General features: G+C 34.0%; 1 protein-coding gene across 3 annotated transcripts in view; it reads left to right on the forward strand.

Moving 5' to 3' along the window:
- LOC128176597 (adhesion G-protein coupled receptor V1-like) overlaps positions 1 to 17020 on the forward strand; it is a 100058-nt gene that overhangs the window by 58825 nt on the left and 24213 nt on the right. For all 3 annotated transcript variants that reach the window (XM_052843030.1, XM_052843032.1, XM_052843031.1), the window contains exons 75-87: positions 135 to 358; positions 1927 to 2086; positions 6234 to 6396; positions 6513 to 6626; positions 7055 to 7236; positions 7403 to 7588; positions 7845 to 8006; positions 9472 to 9559; positions 11614 to 11763; positions 12082 to 12275; positions 13873 to 14013; positions 14995 to 15147; positions 16624 to 16770. In XM_052843030.1, coding sequence (XP_052698990.1) covers positions 135 to 358; positions 1927 to 2086; positions 6234 to 6396; positions 6513 to 6626; positions 7055 to 7236; positions 7403 to 7588; positions 7845 to 8006; positions 9472 to 9559; positions 11614 to 11763; positions 12082 to 12275; positions 13873 to 14013; positions 14995 to 15147; positions 16624 to 16770 — 2064 coding nt within the window. The remainder of the gene's footprint in view (positions 1 to 134; positions 359 to 1926; positions 2087 to 6233; positions 6397 to 6512; positions 6627 to 7054; positions 7237 to 7402; positions 7589 to 7844; positions 8007 to 9471; positions 9560 to 11613; positions 11764 to 12081; positions 12276 to 13872; positions 14014 to 14994; positions 15148 to 16623; positions 16771 to 17020) is intronic.

Below are 17020 nucleotides of genomic sequence, written 5' to 3' on the forward strand. Positions count from 1 at the left end.
AAATGTTTTTTTTTGGAATTTAATTAATTTATTGATTAATTAATAAAATAAAAATGATGCTATAAATAAAGATCAAACAGTTAAGTGTTTCGGAAGGTTTTGATAATATGTTGTGGTAATGTGCATACGGTCAGGTCAAATGGATGATAGAAGGAAGTTACGATGACAAGACTCCGGACTTTCAGCCTCAGGAGGGCTCGCTCCTAATGGCCGATGGACAAAGAGATTCAGCAATCGTCATACAAGTGCTTCCTGATAATATCCCTGAACTAACAGAGACATTCTCATTGGTCCTTCAATCGACAATAGGCGGGGCTGAAATTGACACCCAGTTCAATTCTTCCATTTTCAAAATCATGTAAGCTGTCTGTTTCTTTGATATCTCAGTTCTCATGTATGGTAATTTCTTGAAGACGTGCTAAATTTGTACATTTTCTCCGTATTTTTTGTATTTCTGCCCTAGGAATTTCTTTTCCTTTCAAATATATGAAAACTAGCGTAAAAAGTCGCAAATGGTGAAATTTAAAAAATGTTGACCTTGTGGTTTGGTCCAGAAATTATATCAAAGATAATTTTTTCCCAAAATAAATCCGGGAATTACAGTTTATTTTGGAATAAAAAATTCAATTTTGAAAGAAACAGAGTTTTGAAATGCTAATATGTTTCTTTTAATGCTCTGTCAATAAATTCGGAGCGGCGGCTATTTCAAAAATCAATTGCTGCCTTAAATTAATGAGCAAGTCATGCCTTTTCTTCAGCTTTATGTATACAATGTAGTTTACAATAACAGAAAACAATGTTTCATAAACACCATTTATTTTCCCTATCAAGGCCTATCAAAACACAATTTCTAAACTCATAAACATTAAAATATGTTATTTTTGTATAAAAACACAACACAAAAGAAAGATATAACTTTTCACCTATGGCTGCATGGAATTAAAATGATGCGCAAAGTCATGCGCACTCAATCTTTACTCTGCCTCTTTAAGTACAATGTTTATGACTCCCCCTTTTGTTTCTTATTAAGGTGCATTGACTGCCCCCCGTAGTTGCTTACAAGTCCCTGTTCTGTTTGTCCCTAAGCTACTGCTTCAATAGTTGTTTAAGAGTCTCCTTTTTGTCTGCAGATCTTAAGGTACAATGACTAACCCCTCCCCTCCCCCCTCCCCCATTTGCTTATGAGTCCTCATTTTGTTTGTCTTTAAGGTACTTCTCCCTTTGTTGTTAACATGTGTTCTTATTGTTTTATTCTTAAAGTACATTGACAGTTATATCGTTTGCAAGCCCCTATTTTGTTTATCTGTATGGTACAATGACTACCCCCATGGTTGATTACTATACTCTTTCCAAAGATATTTAATACGCAGTACATTTGTTAAATTATTCTGTATTCAAAAATATCACAAGATTAAAAAAAATCTCAAGATTTCTTCAGTGAAATTCCTCCTTTATCTTGTTGTGTGTCAATATAAAGCTATAAATTAAAAAGTCTACAGGGAATTAGCATTGCAGTGGAAATGTAAGTGCCCAAATGATAATATTGTACAGTTTTGCGAGGTGTTTCAAGGGATTCCAAATGGAAAAAGATTTTAACATTATAAATCTGAGTAAATAATCTGATTTCATCCTTATGAATTTCTGTTATTAGAGATGATATGCCAATAAAGAATCCTTGGCTTTTTTCCCTTCTATTGACTTAAATTGTATTTCTTTGACAGGTATGATTATTTTCGTTAAAAATGGACTAAAAGTCACGGAGGGATGTTGTAACTTGGGGCAGACTATAGTCCTTGTTTTGTTTGACCTTCAGGCACAATAACTGCCACCATGATTGCTTTGAAGTCCCCTTATTGTTTTGTCCATTAAATACAGTGACTACCACCATGGTTGCTTATGTTGTTACCTTTTTGTTTTGTCCATCAGGTACAATGACTACCCCCATGGTCTGTTCGGGGTCCCTCCAGGCCTGCAGTCTCTGTATGTGAATTCAGCGGACTTGAACCGTTTTGTCAGAGTCAACATCACCAGGTACTATGGGACTTTTGGTTCCGTGATTGTGACCTTCAACATTAAATATGATGAGGTAAGCCATCAATAAAATCTAATCAAAATATAAAAAGCACCTATTAATTTATGTTTAATTATACAGTACAGCTCACGAGTATCCCGACACCCACCGTGTAAAAAACACGGTGCAAAACGGTCTGTGTCGCACCGTGCACACGGTGTGACACCGTGTATGTGTATTGGAAAATTCAAGAAAAAGCACCGTGTCGCACAGTGGCCGCCTGTGTAACTCCGTGGCCACTGTGTTACTCCGTGGATATTGTTACCTGAGACGTTGATAGAAATAGCGTATGTTTAGAAATAAATAAATTATGGCTAAACAAGAGTTGAAACATATATATCATTTTCATAGTTAAACAAGTGAAAAGCTGTCAATGTGACAGCAAACCGGGTTTTCTTTTATGTAAACTGTATCCATAATCCATGTCAACCCTTATCCAGTGAAATGGAGTACCCTACATGTATGCGAAACATTTTGCCCAAAAATGACTAAGTTCAAAAGCTAGTATATTTTTTATAAATTATCGGAAATCAAAATCCTAGCAATATGCACACCTCTGATATATGTACAATTGATTTGCAAAAGAACAACTTCCTATCTTGAAAACTGTAGGAGGAGTTATCCGTACAATGAGGGTACCCTATATGCAATATTTTGCCAAAAAATGACTAAGTTCAAAAGCTGGTATTTTTTTCATAAATTATCGGAAATCAAAATCCTAGCAATATGCACACCTCTGATATATGTACAATTGATCTGCAAAAGAACAACTTCCTATCTTGAGAACTGTAGGAGGAGTTATCCGTACAATGAGGGTACCCTATATGCAATATTTTGCCAAAAAATGACTAAGTTCAAAAGCTGGTATTTTTTCGATAAATTATCAGAAATCAAAATCCTAGCAATATGCACACCTCTGATATATGTACAATTGATCTGCAAAAGAACAACTTCCTATCTTGAGAACTGTAGGAGAAGTTATCCGTACAATGAGGGTACCCTATATGCAACATTTTGACAAAAAATGACTAAGTTCAAAAGCTGGTATTTTTTCGATAAATTATCGGAAATCAAAATCCTAGCAATATGCACACCTCTGATATATGTACAATTGATCTGCAAAAGAACAACTTCCTATCTTGAGAACTGTAGGAGGAGTTATCCGTACAATGAGGGTTCCCTATATGCAATATTTTGCCAAAAAATGACTAAGTTCAAAAGCTGGTATTTTTTTCATAAATTATCGGAAATCAAAATCCTAGCAATATGCACACCTCTGATATATGTACAATTGATCTGCAAAAGAACAACTTCCTATCTTGAAAACTGTAGGAGGAGTTATCCGTACAATGAGGGTACCCTTTTGGCAGCCACCCGCCCGCCATCCGCCCGCCATTTTCACCATTTTAATAACCGGATTTTTCCGTTGGAAAACCCGGTTAAAAAAAATAATGTCGACTTAAGTTGCACGGACCCAGAAAATTGTCGGGGCTAGCTGTCAACGTGAAGTTCAATTTTTTGTGATCTGAAAACTCGACGTAATGGGTACCTTTTAATTCATTTGTTCTTAAATAAATTGAAATAAATTAACCAAATATATTTAGTATTCAATTGATATATAATCAAAATTCAAATCAATTTAATTCATCGTGTTTTTTTTTTCTAAACACACGTGATGTTGTAACTGACGATCCGATTAAGATGTCGGGAGCTTAAACGTCTAATTTTCTGTTATTTGAAAAAACTTTCTGATTTATTAATTAATTTACAGCCTTACTTTAAACCAATTAAAAATGATAAATGAAAACATTTCAGATCATTTAAAAAAAAAAAACATGTTGATGTGCTGTAGTAAATAACAACCCCATATTACCGGTGACTCGAATAATTTGGACTTCAGCTATATATGTAGCAATAAATAAACAAAAAATCACTTTCATATTATAGATTATAGATAAATACATGTACAAACTTTTGTTGAATTATATTCAAGCATTGTACATGTACTAAAAATATACCCGCATTTCATACTTTCAACTTTATTTCCGTATGGCTGGTTATGGCCCCGTGATTTCACATGAAAAAATCACTCGCGCGATGTACGGAAGCTGATCAGATACACAACATTGTCTTTCATCTTGGGTTCTATACACAACAGGTGTTATTGTCTGTCTTGTTAGGTGTCACTGTAATTCACAACTAACTGTGTGTATATTTGGACATCTGAACAGGTGTACTCGAGATGCCGTTATTCACACCTTTCCACGGACACCTGTTTGGTAACTCATCACAACCCGTCGTGTGTATAGTCTGAATAAATCTTGCTTCTTCTTTGTTAGTTGCATGATTTTTCCTTATCTCCAACAAAAATAAATTGTCTGTAGATATGTACACAAACAACTGTACGTCAGACTATCGACGCGTGGATCCGGAGAACAATTCAGCAACTCTATAAATGCGGGAATTTCACAAAGTATTACCTTGCGATAAGAAATTATTTACCGGGCGGGTACACATACATGTATGTACAAAAAAAACCCGATTGATTAAAAAGATGAATGAGATAATACCGGTAACTTTTTGCAATTAGAACTTTATTTACTTTATAACCAATCTAATATGTGTGATGTGAAATAGTGTCGAAATTTTAACGAAAAATCGTGTACTTTACAAACTTTTAGTCATTGTGTTGAAATCGTTATTAAAGCCGTGGATCTAAAATAAATGAATTAAATTCATACAAATAGAACTCTTATAATTCTAAAATGATTGCACAAAAGCACACACTGAGAGAGAGAGAGAGAGAGAGAGAGAGAGAGAGAGAGAGAGAGAGAGAGAGAGAGAGAGAGATTCCAACCCTCATACATGCAGAATAAGAATGAAGAAACAACATTTCAAACACTAAATACATCATTGTTAAACATTTTTCTATTTTGCAGTCTTGAAAAAAAAAACCAATAGAACGACATTTTTTCCTTATCATGGAAGGAGCACGTGGTCTATCTCGCGGGCTGATTTGATTGACAGGGATAGCACTTGGACTCTGACTGCATAGATTATATCGCAATTTTAGGGAAAAGGGTTCAATATAATGGAAACTATAAATCTAACTTATTACACTGAATTACAAGTGAAATGTACTTAAACTAAACTCATACTGGTATTCTCTCTCTCTCTCTCTCTCTCTCTCTCTCTCTCTCTCTCTCTCTCTTATATGACGATCATTGAACAATCAAACAGTAATTATTGCAAATTGAATAGTTTCTTGGAACACAAATAATTTCTAAACTCAATTTGCTTATAAAGATGAAATAAAAAATTATCATGATCCACAGATTCTAAGCGCAAAGAATATGTACCGTGCGGTACTACATGGACAAGTACATCGCACATATGTATAATAGAAAGAAAATTTGAAAATATATTAAATTTAAAGCTGTGTAATTACATGTATATTATTTAGAGAAAGTACATTTGTTTTCAACAACCCGTTAGATTTGTTATCGTTGAATAGAGTATAAGTGAGAAAAAATCACAGTTATAATTCTATGCACTATTGAAACTGCTAAACTACAATAACTACGATTACTACTACGTTTAAAAACGGACTGAAACAAACACTTATGGAACCGTGTATTTGAATTTTAAAAAGGAAAAAAAAGTGTTAGTGTATAAAATTGATCAAACCTTTATGTGGGCGATATCGACTTTTTTTGTTCTTAATATCAACAAAAATCAACCGTAACAATCGCATACGTCTGTAAATTGCGTGCCTAAAAATGCTGTTTATTTATTTTTATTTCTTTATCTTTTTCTTTAATTCTCTTACCTACATCAATGAATATTTTATTCTTTATAAATTTTATTCCTAAATTCCCTTTTTTCACAGGTAAATACCGCGTGTTACACCGTGTAACTGTCCGTGTTGCATCGCGTTGCACCGTGTCGCACCGTGTTTTTTCTCGTTTCGAGGCCGTAACAGAGAACAATAGATCAAAGGTACCGACACTTCCACGCTCAGCGTGGACTTTCAAACACGGTGGTCGGTGTTTTTGTCGGGATACTCGTGAGCTGTACTGTATGACTCTTGTACTGCCATCTTACCTGTACCCATCATGCAGTTTTAGTATTTCCTTTGTTTTCTTTCTGGTCTGTAATGCAGATTTTGTCAGGTGTCATTTTGAGCAAAAGCTCAGGAACCATTCAGTTCAATGAAGGTGTTGCTATGTTAACACAAGACATTCTGATTGGAGGAGATGGCTTTCTAGAAATGGACACAACATTTACTATAACTTTGACACAAGTCCAGTTTTTAGGAGCTGGGGGTATTTATATATGAATTTGATTTGTACATGCATAAATGGTAATCTAATTCATTTTAAAATAATTTTCCCCAAAATTAAAACCTATTTTTGCATTCCTTATCTTTATCTTTTTATAGTGACAGACCCTCCAAATTTTAAGGTTGGTGAGACAGAGACCAAAGTGAAAGTCCCGCCCCTGGCAGCAAACAGTGAGGTTGGCTTCACAGACACCCTGGGAAGTATAGATGAAGGTAAAAAGCAATATTGTTAGACCAGCACCCCGCTGTCACCTAAATTTTCAAATCACTTTACTCATTCCTTAACTCAAATCCTTGAAAGAAAAGTGAATAAATGAGGTCAGAACTCCGACTGAGTATTGACTTGAGAAAATTTTAAGTTGCTGACAATTGGGCCAGTAGAGATATTCATGGTTATAATCAAGATTATTTTTAAATGGTTTGCATACTTAAGGTGCAGTGACTGTCTGATAAAAGAAATAACTCTTACTGGAATAAATTATTGTTATTCCTCTTAGAATTGTCATTGCCTTGGAAAGTTTGGTGAAATGGTGATGTAATTCAATATGGGTGAGATCTTTAAAATAAAATCTAAATTTTATTGTAGAGAGGGTTTATAAACAAACATTTTTTAATATGTAAGATTTTTTTCTCATTGACAGAGACAGGGACAGCTACTTTGACACTCACTCGCCGTGGCCTTTATGGAACCATTCATGTTCCCTGGGGTAGCGGTCTACCCTCTGGTAGCAAGCCAGAATGGTACACAGAAGGGCAGATAACTCCATCATCTGGGTCTCTCACTGTACAACATGGAATTCAGTCAAGAAACTTCACCATCTCTGTAAGCTGCTTTGTCAAAATAAGATTTTTTAATCATGAAGACAAGAAGAAGTGGGAAGTGGATAATCTTCATATTTTATGAATTTGATATAGACAAATATATTTGAAGATTTGAAATGTGGATTTAAATGTACAACAAAAAATATATTAAATAATATTTTTTACAGGTGGTTGCCATTCTGAATAGAACAGAGTCATTTGCCCTTCATTTGACAAAGGCGCCTTCTACGTCAGCTAGAGGGGGAGCAAGACTGTCCTCCACAAACAACATTGTCAAACTGGAGCCTTATGGTGTTATTCGGTTTGCGCCAAACTCCACTCATCCACCAAGTGTTTCGGAAATGGAAAGCACTGTAAGTTTCGTTGTTCAAGCTCCAAATCCCCAAGATTAAAAAAAAAAATTAAATAAATAATGAACAAGAGGCCTGACCGATGCTTGCATCTTCATGTCCAAAGCTTTTTTTGAATGAAGCATTTTAACTGTCCTTCTTTATGGTTCTAGAAATCTCCAGAAGTTGCTTCTAGTGTAAATTGAGCAGTATAAAGTTATGTACTGTGATGATCCGATATTAAAATATATTGAAGAATATACTACTTGAACTGTTTCAGATAAGTTTGATGGTTCAAAGAGTCTATGGTTCAGAGGGTAAAATTGAAGTTACATACAGGTCCATTGAAGTAAGTGCACAGAAAGGCTCAGACTTTTTTACCACAGAAACAAATGCCATTGTCATGGACCCAGGAGTAACTTCAAGCCTGATAACTATTCAGGTAAGTTGAATAATTAATAAAAGATGCCCTCAACAGTACAATAAATATGTTTTTGAGATCTGGCAGTGCAAATGGAAAAAAAACCACCCTGGAATTGTTATACCCCCTGCAAACAAAGTTTGAGGGGTATATAGGAATCACCTTGTGCGTCTCTCCCTAGATCCATCAGTTCGTCTGCCTGTGCAATCATGTCCAGTCCATATCTGTCTTATAGAGGAACATCAGAAATTCTTATCTTTATACAAAGATTGCTTATGACCTGGGGGTGTTTATGATGTTGACCCAAGGTCTTTTGGGCAAGTTCAAGGTCACTGGAAGGAAAAGTGCATAATTAGTGTCTGGTCTATGTCTTTCTTTTTGCAGAAACAATGGAAGTTCTAACCTTTACACAATGATTGCTTATGACCTAAGGGTGTTTCATGATTTTGCTTCAAGGTCTTTTGGGCAAATCCAAGGTCACTGGAAGGAAAAATACAAAATTCATGTCTTGTCCATATCTTTCTTATGGAGAAACATTGGAAGTTCTTACTTCAAACAAAGATTGCTTATGACCTGAGGGCATGTCATAATTTTGTTCTAAGGTCATTTGGGCAAGTTCAAGGTCGCTGGAAGGTAAAGTGCAAAATGTGTGTCTGGTCTATATCTTTTTTTTTATGAAGAAACATTGGAAGTTGTTATTGGACACATAGATTGTTTATGACCTGAGGGTTTGTCATGATTTGACCCAAGGTCATTTGGGCAAGTTCAAGGTCATTTGAAAGAAAAGGTTCATAACTTGTGTCTGCTTTATACCTTTCTTATGGAGAAACTTTGAGAGAACTTGACCCAGGATCAGTTGTGCAAGTTCAAGGTCATTGTTTAAAAAAATGCATAATTCCTGTCTAGGCCATATCTTGTAATGGAAAATGATTAGAAGCTAATATTTGACACAAAGATTATTTGTGACCTGTAAATATGTCCTTCAGCTCTGGTCATGTGTGCAAGTTCAAGGTCACTATAAGAAAAATGGTGCATCTATTAATTTTTAATAGAGAAATACTTCAGTTATCATATTTTCTTAACGGGGATGGGGGGTGAGCTTGCTCACAGTACCTCTAGTTTTATTTATTAATCTTTTATGTTTAAAGATGTCTCTATTGATATATATTACAAACAAATAGACTGTTCCATTGTTCTTGTTAAATCATTGATATCAGTGCTTGTCAGAGGATAAAATTTTAATTACTGTGAACATATTACATTTGGTTGTGTGTTCTATTTAACCTTTTTTGGCAAAAATCAGGTTTGGCTTAATAAAGTACATTGCTTAATTCCATACATATATGTATATAAATGAGTACATTCAGAAATCAAATCTACTTGTTAAAAAATCAATTTCTGAAAACCTGATGGAGCTTCCTTAACGTTTTGATTTTAAAGAAGTTTTACCCATACACTTTCACCTTTCTGGTTTGCCTCCTCACAGGTTCGACAAGACAACATACCTGAAGAGGAAGAGATGTTTACAGTAAACCTCACTCATGTGGAGAAGTACCCTACGGAGATTGTACCAAGTAAATTACTGTAAAATGTATAAATAATGTAAACTGTTAACTATTTTAAGTTTGAAACACGATATGTTAAGTAATTATTAACGTACAATGCGATATGAGTACTTCTATTAGATTCTCAAATTTTGTGAGGAAGGCATTTAATGTTTGCATCAGGGGGACAAGATGGAGACCATATCAACATTTTTTTTCCTTTCTCTCAACCACTTTCTCTCAAGATCTATATGAAACTTAATGCAACTGTTTTTCAGAACACTTCAAATTTAAAGTGAAATTTAATATGCTCTTAATATCGATCCTTAAAATTAATGAAGAAGTCAGGACAATTATAGTATTATATAATTTTAATGTGTAGAGAATGTCATCTTGGCTAGCCAAGTTTTCGGACCACTCTGCTTCCCATAAACTCTTGGCAGATCTCATTAAAACTTGGTGACAAGCTCTGTTTATGATTGGCTGCAGTTGCGAGTAGCTGATCCAATCACAGCAATTAAAACAGCCACTGGTAAATAGACTTAAAAAAAAAAAATACACGGCTATGATCTTTGGTAAAACATTCGGTGCTTTTAACAAGTTGTGACACAAGTGCTTGAGTACAGTTCCTCCCCAACGATGGTCTAACCAGATCGCTTATGGTTATTGCCTTTAGAGGTTTAATGAACTGTATTTTATTTAATTTCTTGTGTCCGGAATATTCATGACGTATAAACCTGGTTTTATGGCATGAATGCTTTCATACATCAACAACTTTTTACTCCTGCTTTCATACTGGTACAAGTCCCTACAAACACTATAAATAAAACATTCCTTGCTTTCTCTAGGTTATATCTTAATTCCTATTTGATAATGTCGTAAATTTTGTTCCGATACTCGCCAGTCAACATGTTTTCAAGTTGTATTTATGCCGTAATGTGTATACAACCCTTTGTTTCATTCGATTAAAATGTAAATTTGCAAGGGACGCAACTTAAGTTTTCAGCTAGATAGCGCCACCGTGTCACCGAGTTTTCGTAATGAGATCTGCCAAGGATTTATGGGGAGGGGAGTGAACAGAAAACCCTTGGCAAGTAAAGACAAGAAAATGTGTCGACAAGGAAGAAAATTCCAATTGGTGTGTTGGAAGTCAATAACAACATGTTTTAATTATCATAAATTCTGTATATATGTGTGAAAAGGGAAATCAAGGATTAAATGTATTAATACATTTTTATTCATGTAATAACTGGAATTTAGTCATTTTAATATAAGAGTACTTATTTAGTATGTTTTGAATGTGACATTACTAGGATGAGCTGACATGAGTATGCACATTATGTTCATGAATACTATTGATGTAGAAAAACTAAAAACATTGTCAAAATTTATTAAGAAAAGTTTCTCAGTCTGTTCTCCCTAAAAAAACAAAACAAAACCTATACAAACAACAGTAATTGTATTTCCACTTTGTAAAATTTGTTTATACACCTACAAGTACTTGTGATCCTTAATGCCTGTTTTTTGTGGTCATGTTGAACATGAACCTCATAAACCAGTGAACTGGTCTTGAGTGAGTAAAAAATTGAATTGAATTGTAGCATGTAAACAAAATATTAAACATGCTGTCATTAGTTCACAGGGTAATGCTTTGTAATGACAGCTATAACATAAGGATGGGAAGCTAATCATTTTTGACTTTGGTCAATATGTATGACACTTTTGTACATGCACATTTGGAAATTAGGTATCAAAAAATATATGCGAAACAGAAACTTGACTAGGTGAGATAATTGCTTAATTGCTGTAGTCTGTATCATAGTGAGAGTTCCTGTGAAGGAAATTGATAAGAAGAAAAAAAAAAACAATCAAAGACATCTATTCACAATAGAAATTCACATTTATTTCATGTTACAATACAAGTCATTTTTAATCATAAACAAGCATTGTACTATTTCATCCTAAATCAGATCTAGAATGAACCTCCACTGCTTGTTGTTTAAAACTGAGAAAAAAAGTTTTACTTCTTTGTGTCAGAGTAATGACTGGTGTACGGTATTTGAGAATTATCTTTTTTTCTTCAGAAATCTCCCCTCGTCTGAGCTATGTGGCTTCCAGCTCTGTAGTTAGAATCAAGGAGAGTAATGATGCCTATGGAGTTTTGAACCTGGAGCCATCATCCATTGTGATTGATGAGGAAAACCGACGCGTCAATCTAACAGTGCAGAGAACAGGCATGTCAATGTAGATTTGAGATTCCCATATACTCTAAGCAAAAATTAAACAAGTTATTTTTACAGCAAGAAAAATTCAATTTCAATGATGTTATTCTCAAAAGCAATAAATTTTATCAACTGTTGATTGCTGTAGATGTGAATATATATCAGAAAAACAATATTGATGATTTAAAGCAAAAAGCCCAGAATATTGTTTCTATTTAATTTTAATTTATTCAGGAGATTTTTTCATCTTTAGAATTACCTAAGAGTTGGATGGGAGTATATGACTTTATTTCATTTAATCTTCTGAATAAACTGTTTTGTGCACACTAGGGGGTCTGTATGGGACGATCAGTGTACTTGTAAGAACAGTGGGAGGAGGGGAGCCCTGGACCTCCCAGATAGTCCCAGAACTGACCCCCACCTCCAACGATACCATCACACAGATCCTGGGGGCCAGGGATGGGTCCAATGCTGCCACCGCGGTCAGGGACTATGAGATACTGGACACTAGGGTGGAGTTCAAGGTAGGACACTCAGTCAATTACAGTATGTCTACTAACTAGGCATGCTTTGGAAAGGAAGATTATAGGACACTCAGTCAATTACGGTATATCTACTAACTAGGCATGCTTTGGAGAGGAAGATAATTTTTTGTGTTAGAATAGCTGGTTCATCTTATATATAGGACAGTGTCAAGTGAAAATTGAAAATTATTTGGATATTGAATATATCGAGTTACCAATAGATAGGGCACTATTATGGACTATTTAGGTGTTGGATTGATGAAGAAGGATTTAGCATATTAAGCTTTTGTTAGTTTTGTTTGAGTAAATGCATTAAGGAAAGACTCGGCTTAATTTTCTCAGAAGAAGATTCATTCTGATTGTTTGTTGCTATGATTCTCAATGGGTGCCAAACTGGATTTTAAAATTTGTATCAAGACAAAATAAGACCTGTTTAACACTTAGTCTAGATATTGACTGTCATTTCTGTATTGTTTCGTAATTAAAATGAATTAGATCAGATATACCAGATAGCTTGAAGATGATTACCACCTTTTGAAATTCATGGCAATTGTGACTTGAAAGTTATTAAAGTGGAATTTTCATTGAATTATGTACCAGACTATTGTCCCAATCCCTAATCCCTTCTGGAATCATTTGTCAGACTATTTGTTTCAATTTTGATCCAAATATTCTCCTACACAAAGTTCACTGTTTTCAACTAATTTCTGGATACCTTCAAATTGATACCTGTACTCATTTTATCTGCAAGCTGTCATCAAAAAGGAATTTTCATTAAATCAATAATTAAATAACAGACTATTTATTGCCTCAATCCCTAACCCACTTTGGAATTGTATTTATATTCAGACTATTCATCAGCTGTGCATGTTTCAATTTTGAACCAAATACAATCTACTAAGTAAGGTTCACTGTTTCAACTAATTTCTGGATGTACCTGCATGGTACTCATTTTATCTCCATATCTTTATGATGTATTTCACAGAACTTCACATCTACTTTAGCCTGGGGATTGAACTCTTGACTAAAAGTCTTGAGGACCCAATTTGTCTGACAGAAATTCAAGTTAACTGTAGTTAAAAAAAAATGTGATAATTTTTTAATGGTACATGTATTTCAAAAAATTGTCTGCTATGATACTGTAAACAACTTTTATTCGCGTGCGAGAAATTTTCGCGAGATTCGCGATAGTCTTTTGGTTGCAAATATTTCTTGCCGCGAACCAGACCTTGTCTTTGATTCTTATCACAAAATGGGTCTGGATAAAGCTTGGTCACGAAAATTAGTCATTACGAACCAGTTTATCTTCAGTAAATCTGGAAAAAAAGTTGCCGCAAATGAAAGTTGGATTACAGTACATTGTTTGGTCTCATTTTCTTGTCCATTAAATGTAAATGCTAAATAGTATCAGATGAGTACAATCTCTATGAAGGATCTTGTACCATCTTGTACCAGTAGTTAAAAAACATCAATAATTTCTAGCTTTGATGATATAGCTGAATTTGATCAAGCCAATATGTTTTGTAGAATTTTCCTGTGAAAAACATTCGTTCAAAATATTAAGGTCATCATCCATTTTGTATTTTTTAATGAGCAGCAGGATGAGCGACAGAAGTTTGTTTCAGTAGGCATTCTGTCGGACACACTTCCTGAGCCGGATGAAACAATTATTGTCTACTTGGCTCAACCTACTGGGGATGCGAGGATTGCTACAGGAACTCCTGATGGAGGAAAAAAGGTAAAGTAGGCGTTATTTGTTACACAATAAAGCATGCCAAGTCACATGCATCTTGATGACCTGTAAGGCACGGGTCAGCTTATAGGGATTTCATGACTTATTTATCGGCCAAAGTTTGAAAAAGGATTAGCAGTGAACCCTCCTAGTAGATCTTTGACCAAAACAAAATTTAATTAAAATTTATATGACCAGGTTGTCCACTTGTCACTGTCTTGTATAAATGTCAAAGTGTAAGACCTTGCTTTGAGGGGGCTCAGTGAGACAGGGGCACTTAATGGGGATTATTTTAAAATATACATTTTTTGAATTCACCAAGAGAGTGGAAATAGTACATATTAGTCATTTAAACTATAAAATGCTTTCATTTGGGATTCATACAGAAAAAATACATAGCACATGTTAGTGCGTTATGTAAATTAATTTTTTCTGCAGTGGTTGCTATATCTTCAACTTCATAACCAGTATGAATCACAAAAGAAAGCATTTTATTGCATGTTTAAATTTTGATCTAAGTGTGAATCATTTACCGTAATTAATTATCCCAAAAAAGTGATAATGTAAATTACCATTATTATCGATCAAAACATTACATGAAAAGAACAACCAATTTACCTTATATGTGAAGGTTATTATAGCTTTTTTAATTAAATTGACACAAAAATTGACAATAAATAATGCATAAAGAAGTTTTTAAAAGTTAAAGGAATGCGAATATTCATGTAACAAAGTTGTTTGCTGAATCATGTACGGTACATATCAGTCTTGTAATTTTAGAGCTGTATGAATTACAGTGATATCAATTTTTTTAAGAATTGAACAGAGGAAAAATTCTTTGCGGATGTAAATACAAAAGTACCCGTATTAATTGATCATAATTTTATTTTTTAAATTAAGACCATAAATGTATGTGACATATAGTCAATATATATTGCTGATTTGTACAAAATTCAATAAATAATTGATGATATCTTTTTTTTTCAGGGTTTTTCTGTCATCACCATTAGGCAGAATGACTTGTCTAACGGCATTGTGGGATTTGCTCGGAGCTCTAAGGAAGTTTCTGTCAATGAGGACACTACTCCAACATTTTCTCTGACTTTAGCTAGGAGCGATGCAAAGTATGGAGATGTAGTGGTAGGTTTTTGGCTTGATTTACTTATTTTTTCACTTGGCATGAAAGTCAAAATAAGATGTAATGACCACATACTGTAAACCAACTATTATAGATTCCTTATTTTACGCGAGTACTTAATTCTGCAATTCTACTGTTTTGCATCAAATCGCGAGAAAATTAATTAAATTGGGAGCGTCAAATTTTTATCATAATTTCTTTAAGTTTACATCTGTCTGAAAAGTAAAAACGAGATTCTACATTCTGTGAAATGTGCTTCTCAGGATTTTGTGCAGATATTAATTCCTCACGTTGGATTAGGAATCTACATATGCAGTTAAACAAAATTCAACACTATTCTTTGAATCAATAACGTTATAATCTTGACACATATATTGAACTTTATTTTGATTAGAAATACATAAATTATATAATTACAATTAACAGTGATCAAGTGATCAAAATAGATCTTAATGAATTTGTACATTAATTTTCATGTTCATAATTTCTATGTATGTATGCCCTGCTACTCTTTTTATAGATTTTCATCATAATCCACCTTAATAAATTTTAAAGCATGATTCGTGTTGAACATTATTCACACGCTGATAAATGACTCATGATCGAGGAAAGGCATTCTAAGTTTACAGAACATGTGCCTATAATCCTTTTGTTTTCTCCATCAAACAATAAAATATGTTCAAATCAAAATCAAGGAAATCCCAGCAAGGGTTTTTATACAGAGTTGTTGGTGTCAAAAATTAATTAATGCGCTAATCTGTGACCGATATTAACTGATAAGTGTTAATTTTTTTAGTATCTCCTAAAATAGACGAATGATTTCAAAGCTTTTCTTTTTGGTTTTTTTATCTGACATGAATATATTTATTGCTTATAAAAGGTAACAAATAGAAGAAAAATATGGCATTTGTCCCATTTACTGTAGAAAAAACCTGAAATATTGATTAGTTGGATAATAAATACATTTGTACCTTTAGTGAGGTGACTACATCTGCAATATTATTATTTGTTTGAAAAATTGCAAATGAAAACATATGAACTTAAGATTTCAATATGCTCAAGTATTGTAACAGTACTAGACTGACTTTTTTAAATGCCTGCATGCACTGTTACCATATTTGAATACTTTATGCTTTCGTATTTTCCTTTCCAAAATAATTGTAGTTTTCATAACAATCTAACAGAATTTTTCAAGTTTAGTTCTCTTGATGCCTTTTGGCCTCTTGCTACTTGCAGATCTAATAATTTTCTTCATGAATTTGTAAAAATTAGTAAACTTAAACATTTTTTTTATAAATTGGTCAGTGATTTAATATATACTATCAGCAACATGATAGCAAACCACAGCCAATAATTATGACCCTTCTCATATGGAGAGAGCTATATGCAAACTCCAGATCATGGCTTAAGATGGCCAGAGAGTACACATTTATAGCTTATGTATAAGAATCCTGAACCACAGAGTTATGTACCTGTAGGTGTCCTGGAAGACCAAGTTGTCGGAGAGCAGCACGGAGGCAGAGGATGCTGTCCTGGGGGGTCAGCTACACCTGACCGCGGGGACCACTACCTGTCCAGCACTGAGGGATACCTGTCAACTTAACATCACGCTCATCAACGACCAAGTAAGGCCTTCAGAATGAAATTGTTTGCACACTCCCTGTGAAAGGATTGAAATATGAGGCCATTAGATTAGGAAAATTAAATGAATTTCAATTTTAGAATTGTGTAAAAATTTCAAATTAAAACCATGCACTTTGGATGAACAAAAAATGAATCTACAAACAACAAAAAAGATGATGCTTGTTATATAGTCAATAGAAATATATTTAGTCAGGTACTTTTCACACAGATGGTTTTTAGATAGATATAAAT

This window comes from Crassostrea angulata, chromosome 3, assembly GCF_025612915.1.
Source record: "Crassostrea angulata isolate pt1a10 chromosome 3, ASM2561291v2, whole genome shotgun sequence".
In the NCBI taxonomy this organism is placed as follows: Eukaryota; Metazoa; Mollusca; class Bivalvia; order Ostreida; family Ostreidae; genus Magallana; species Magallana angulata.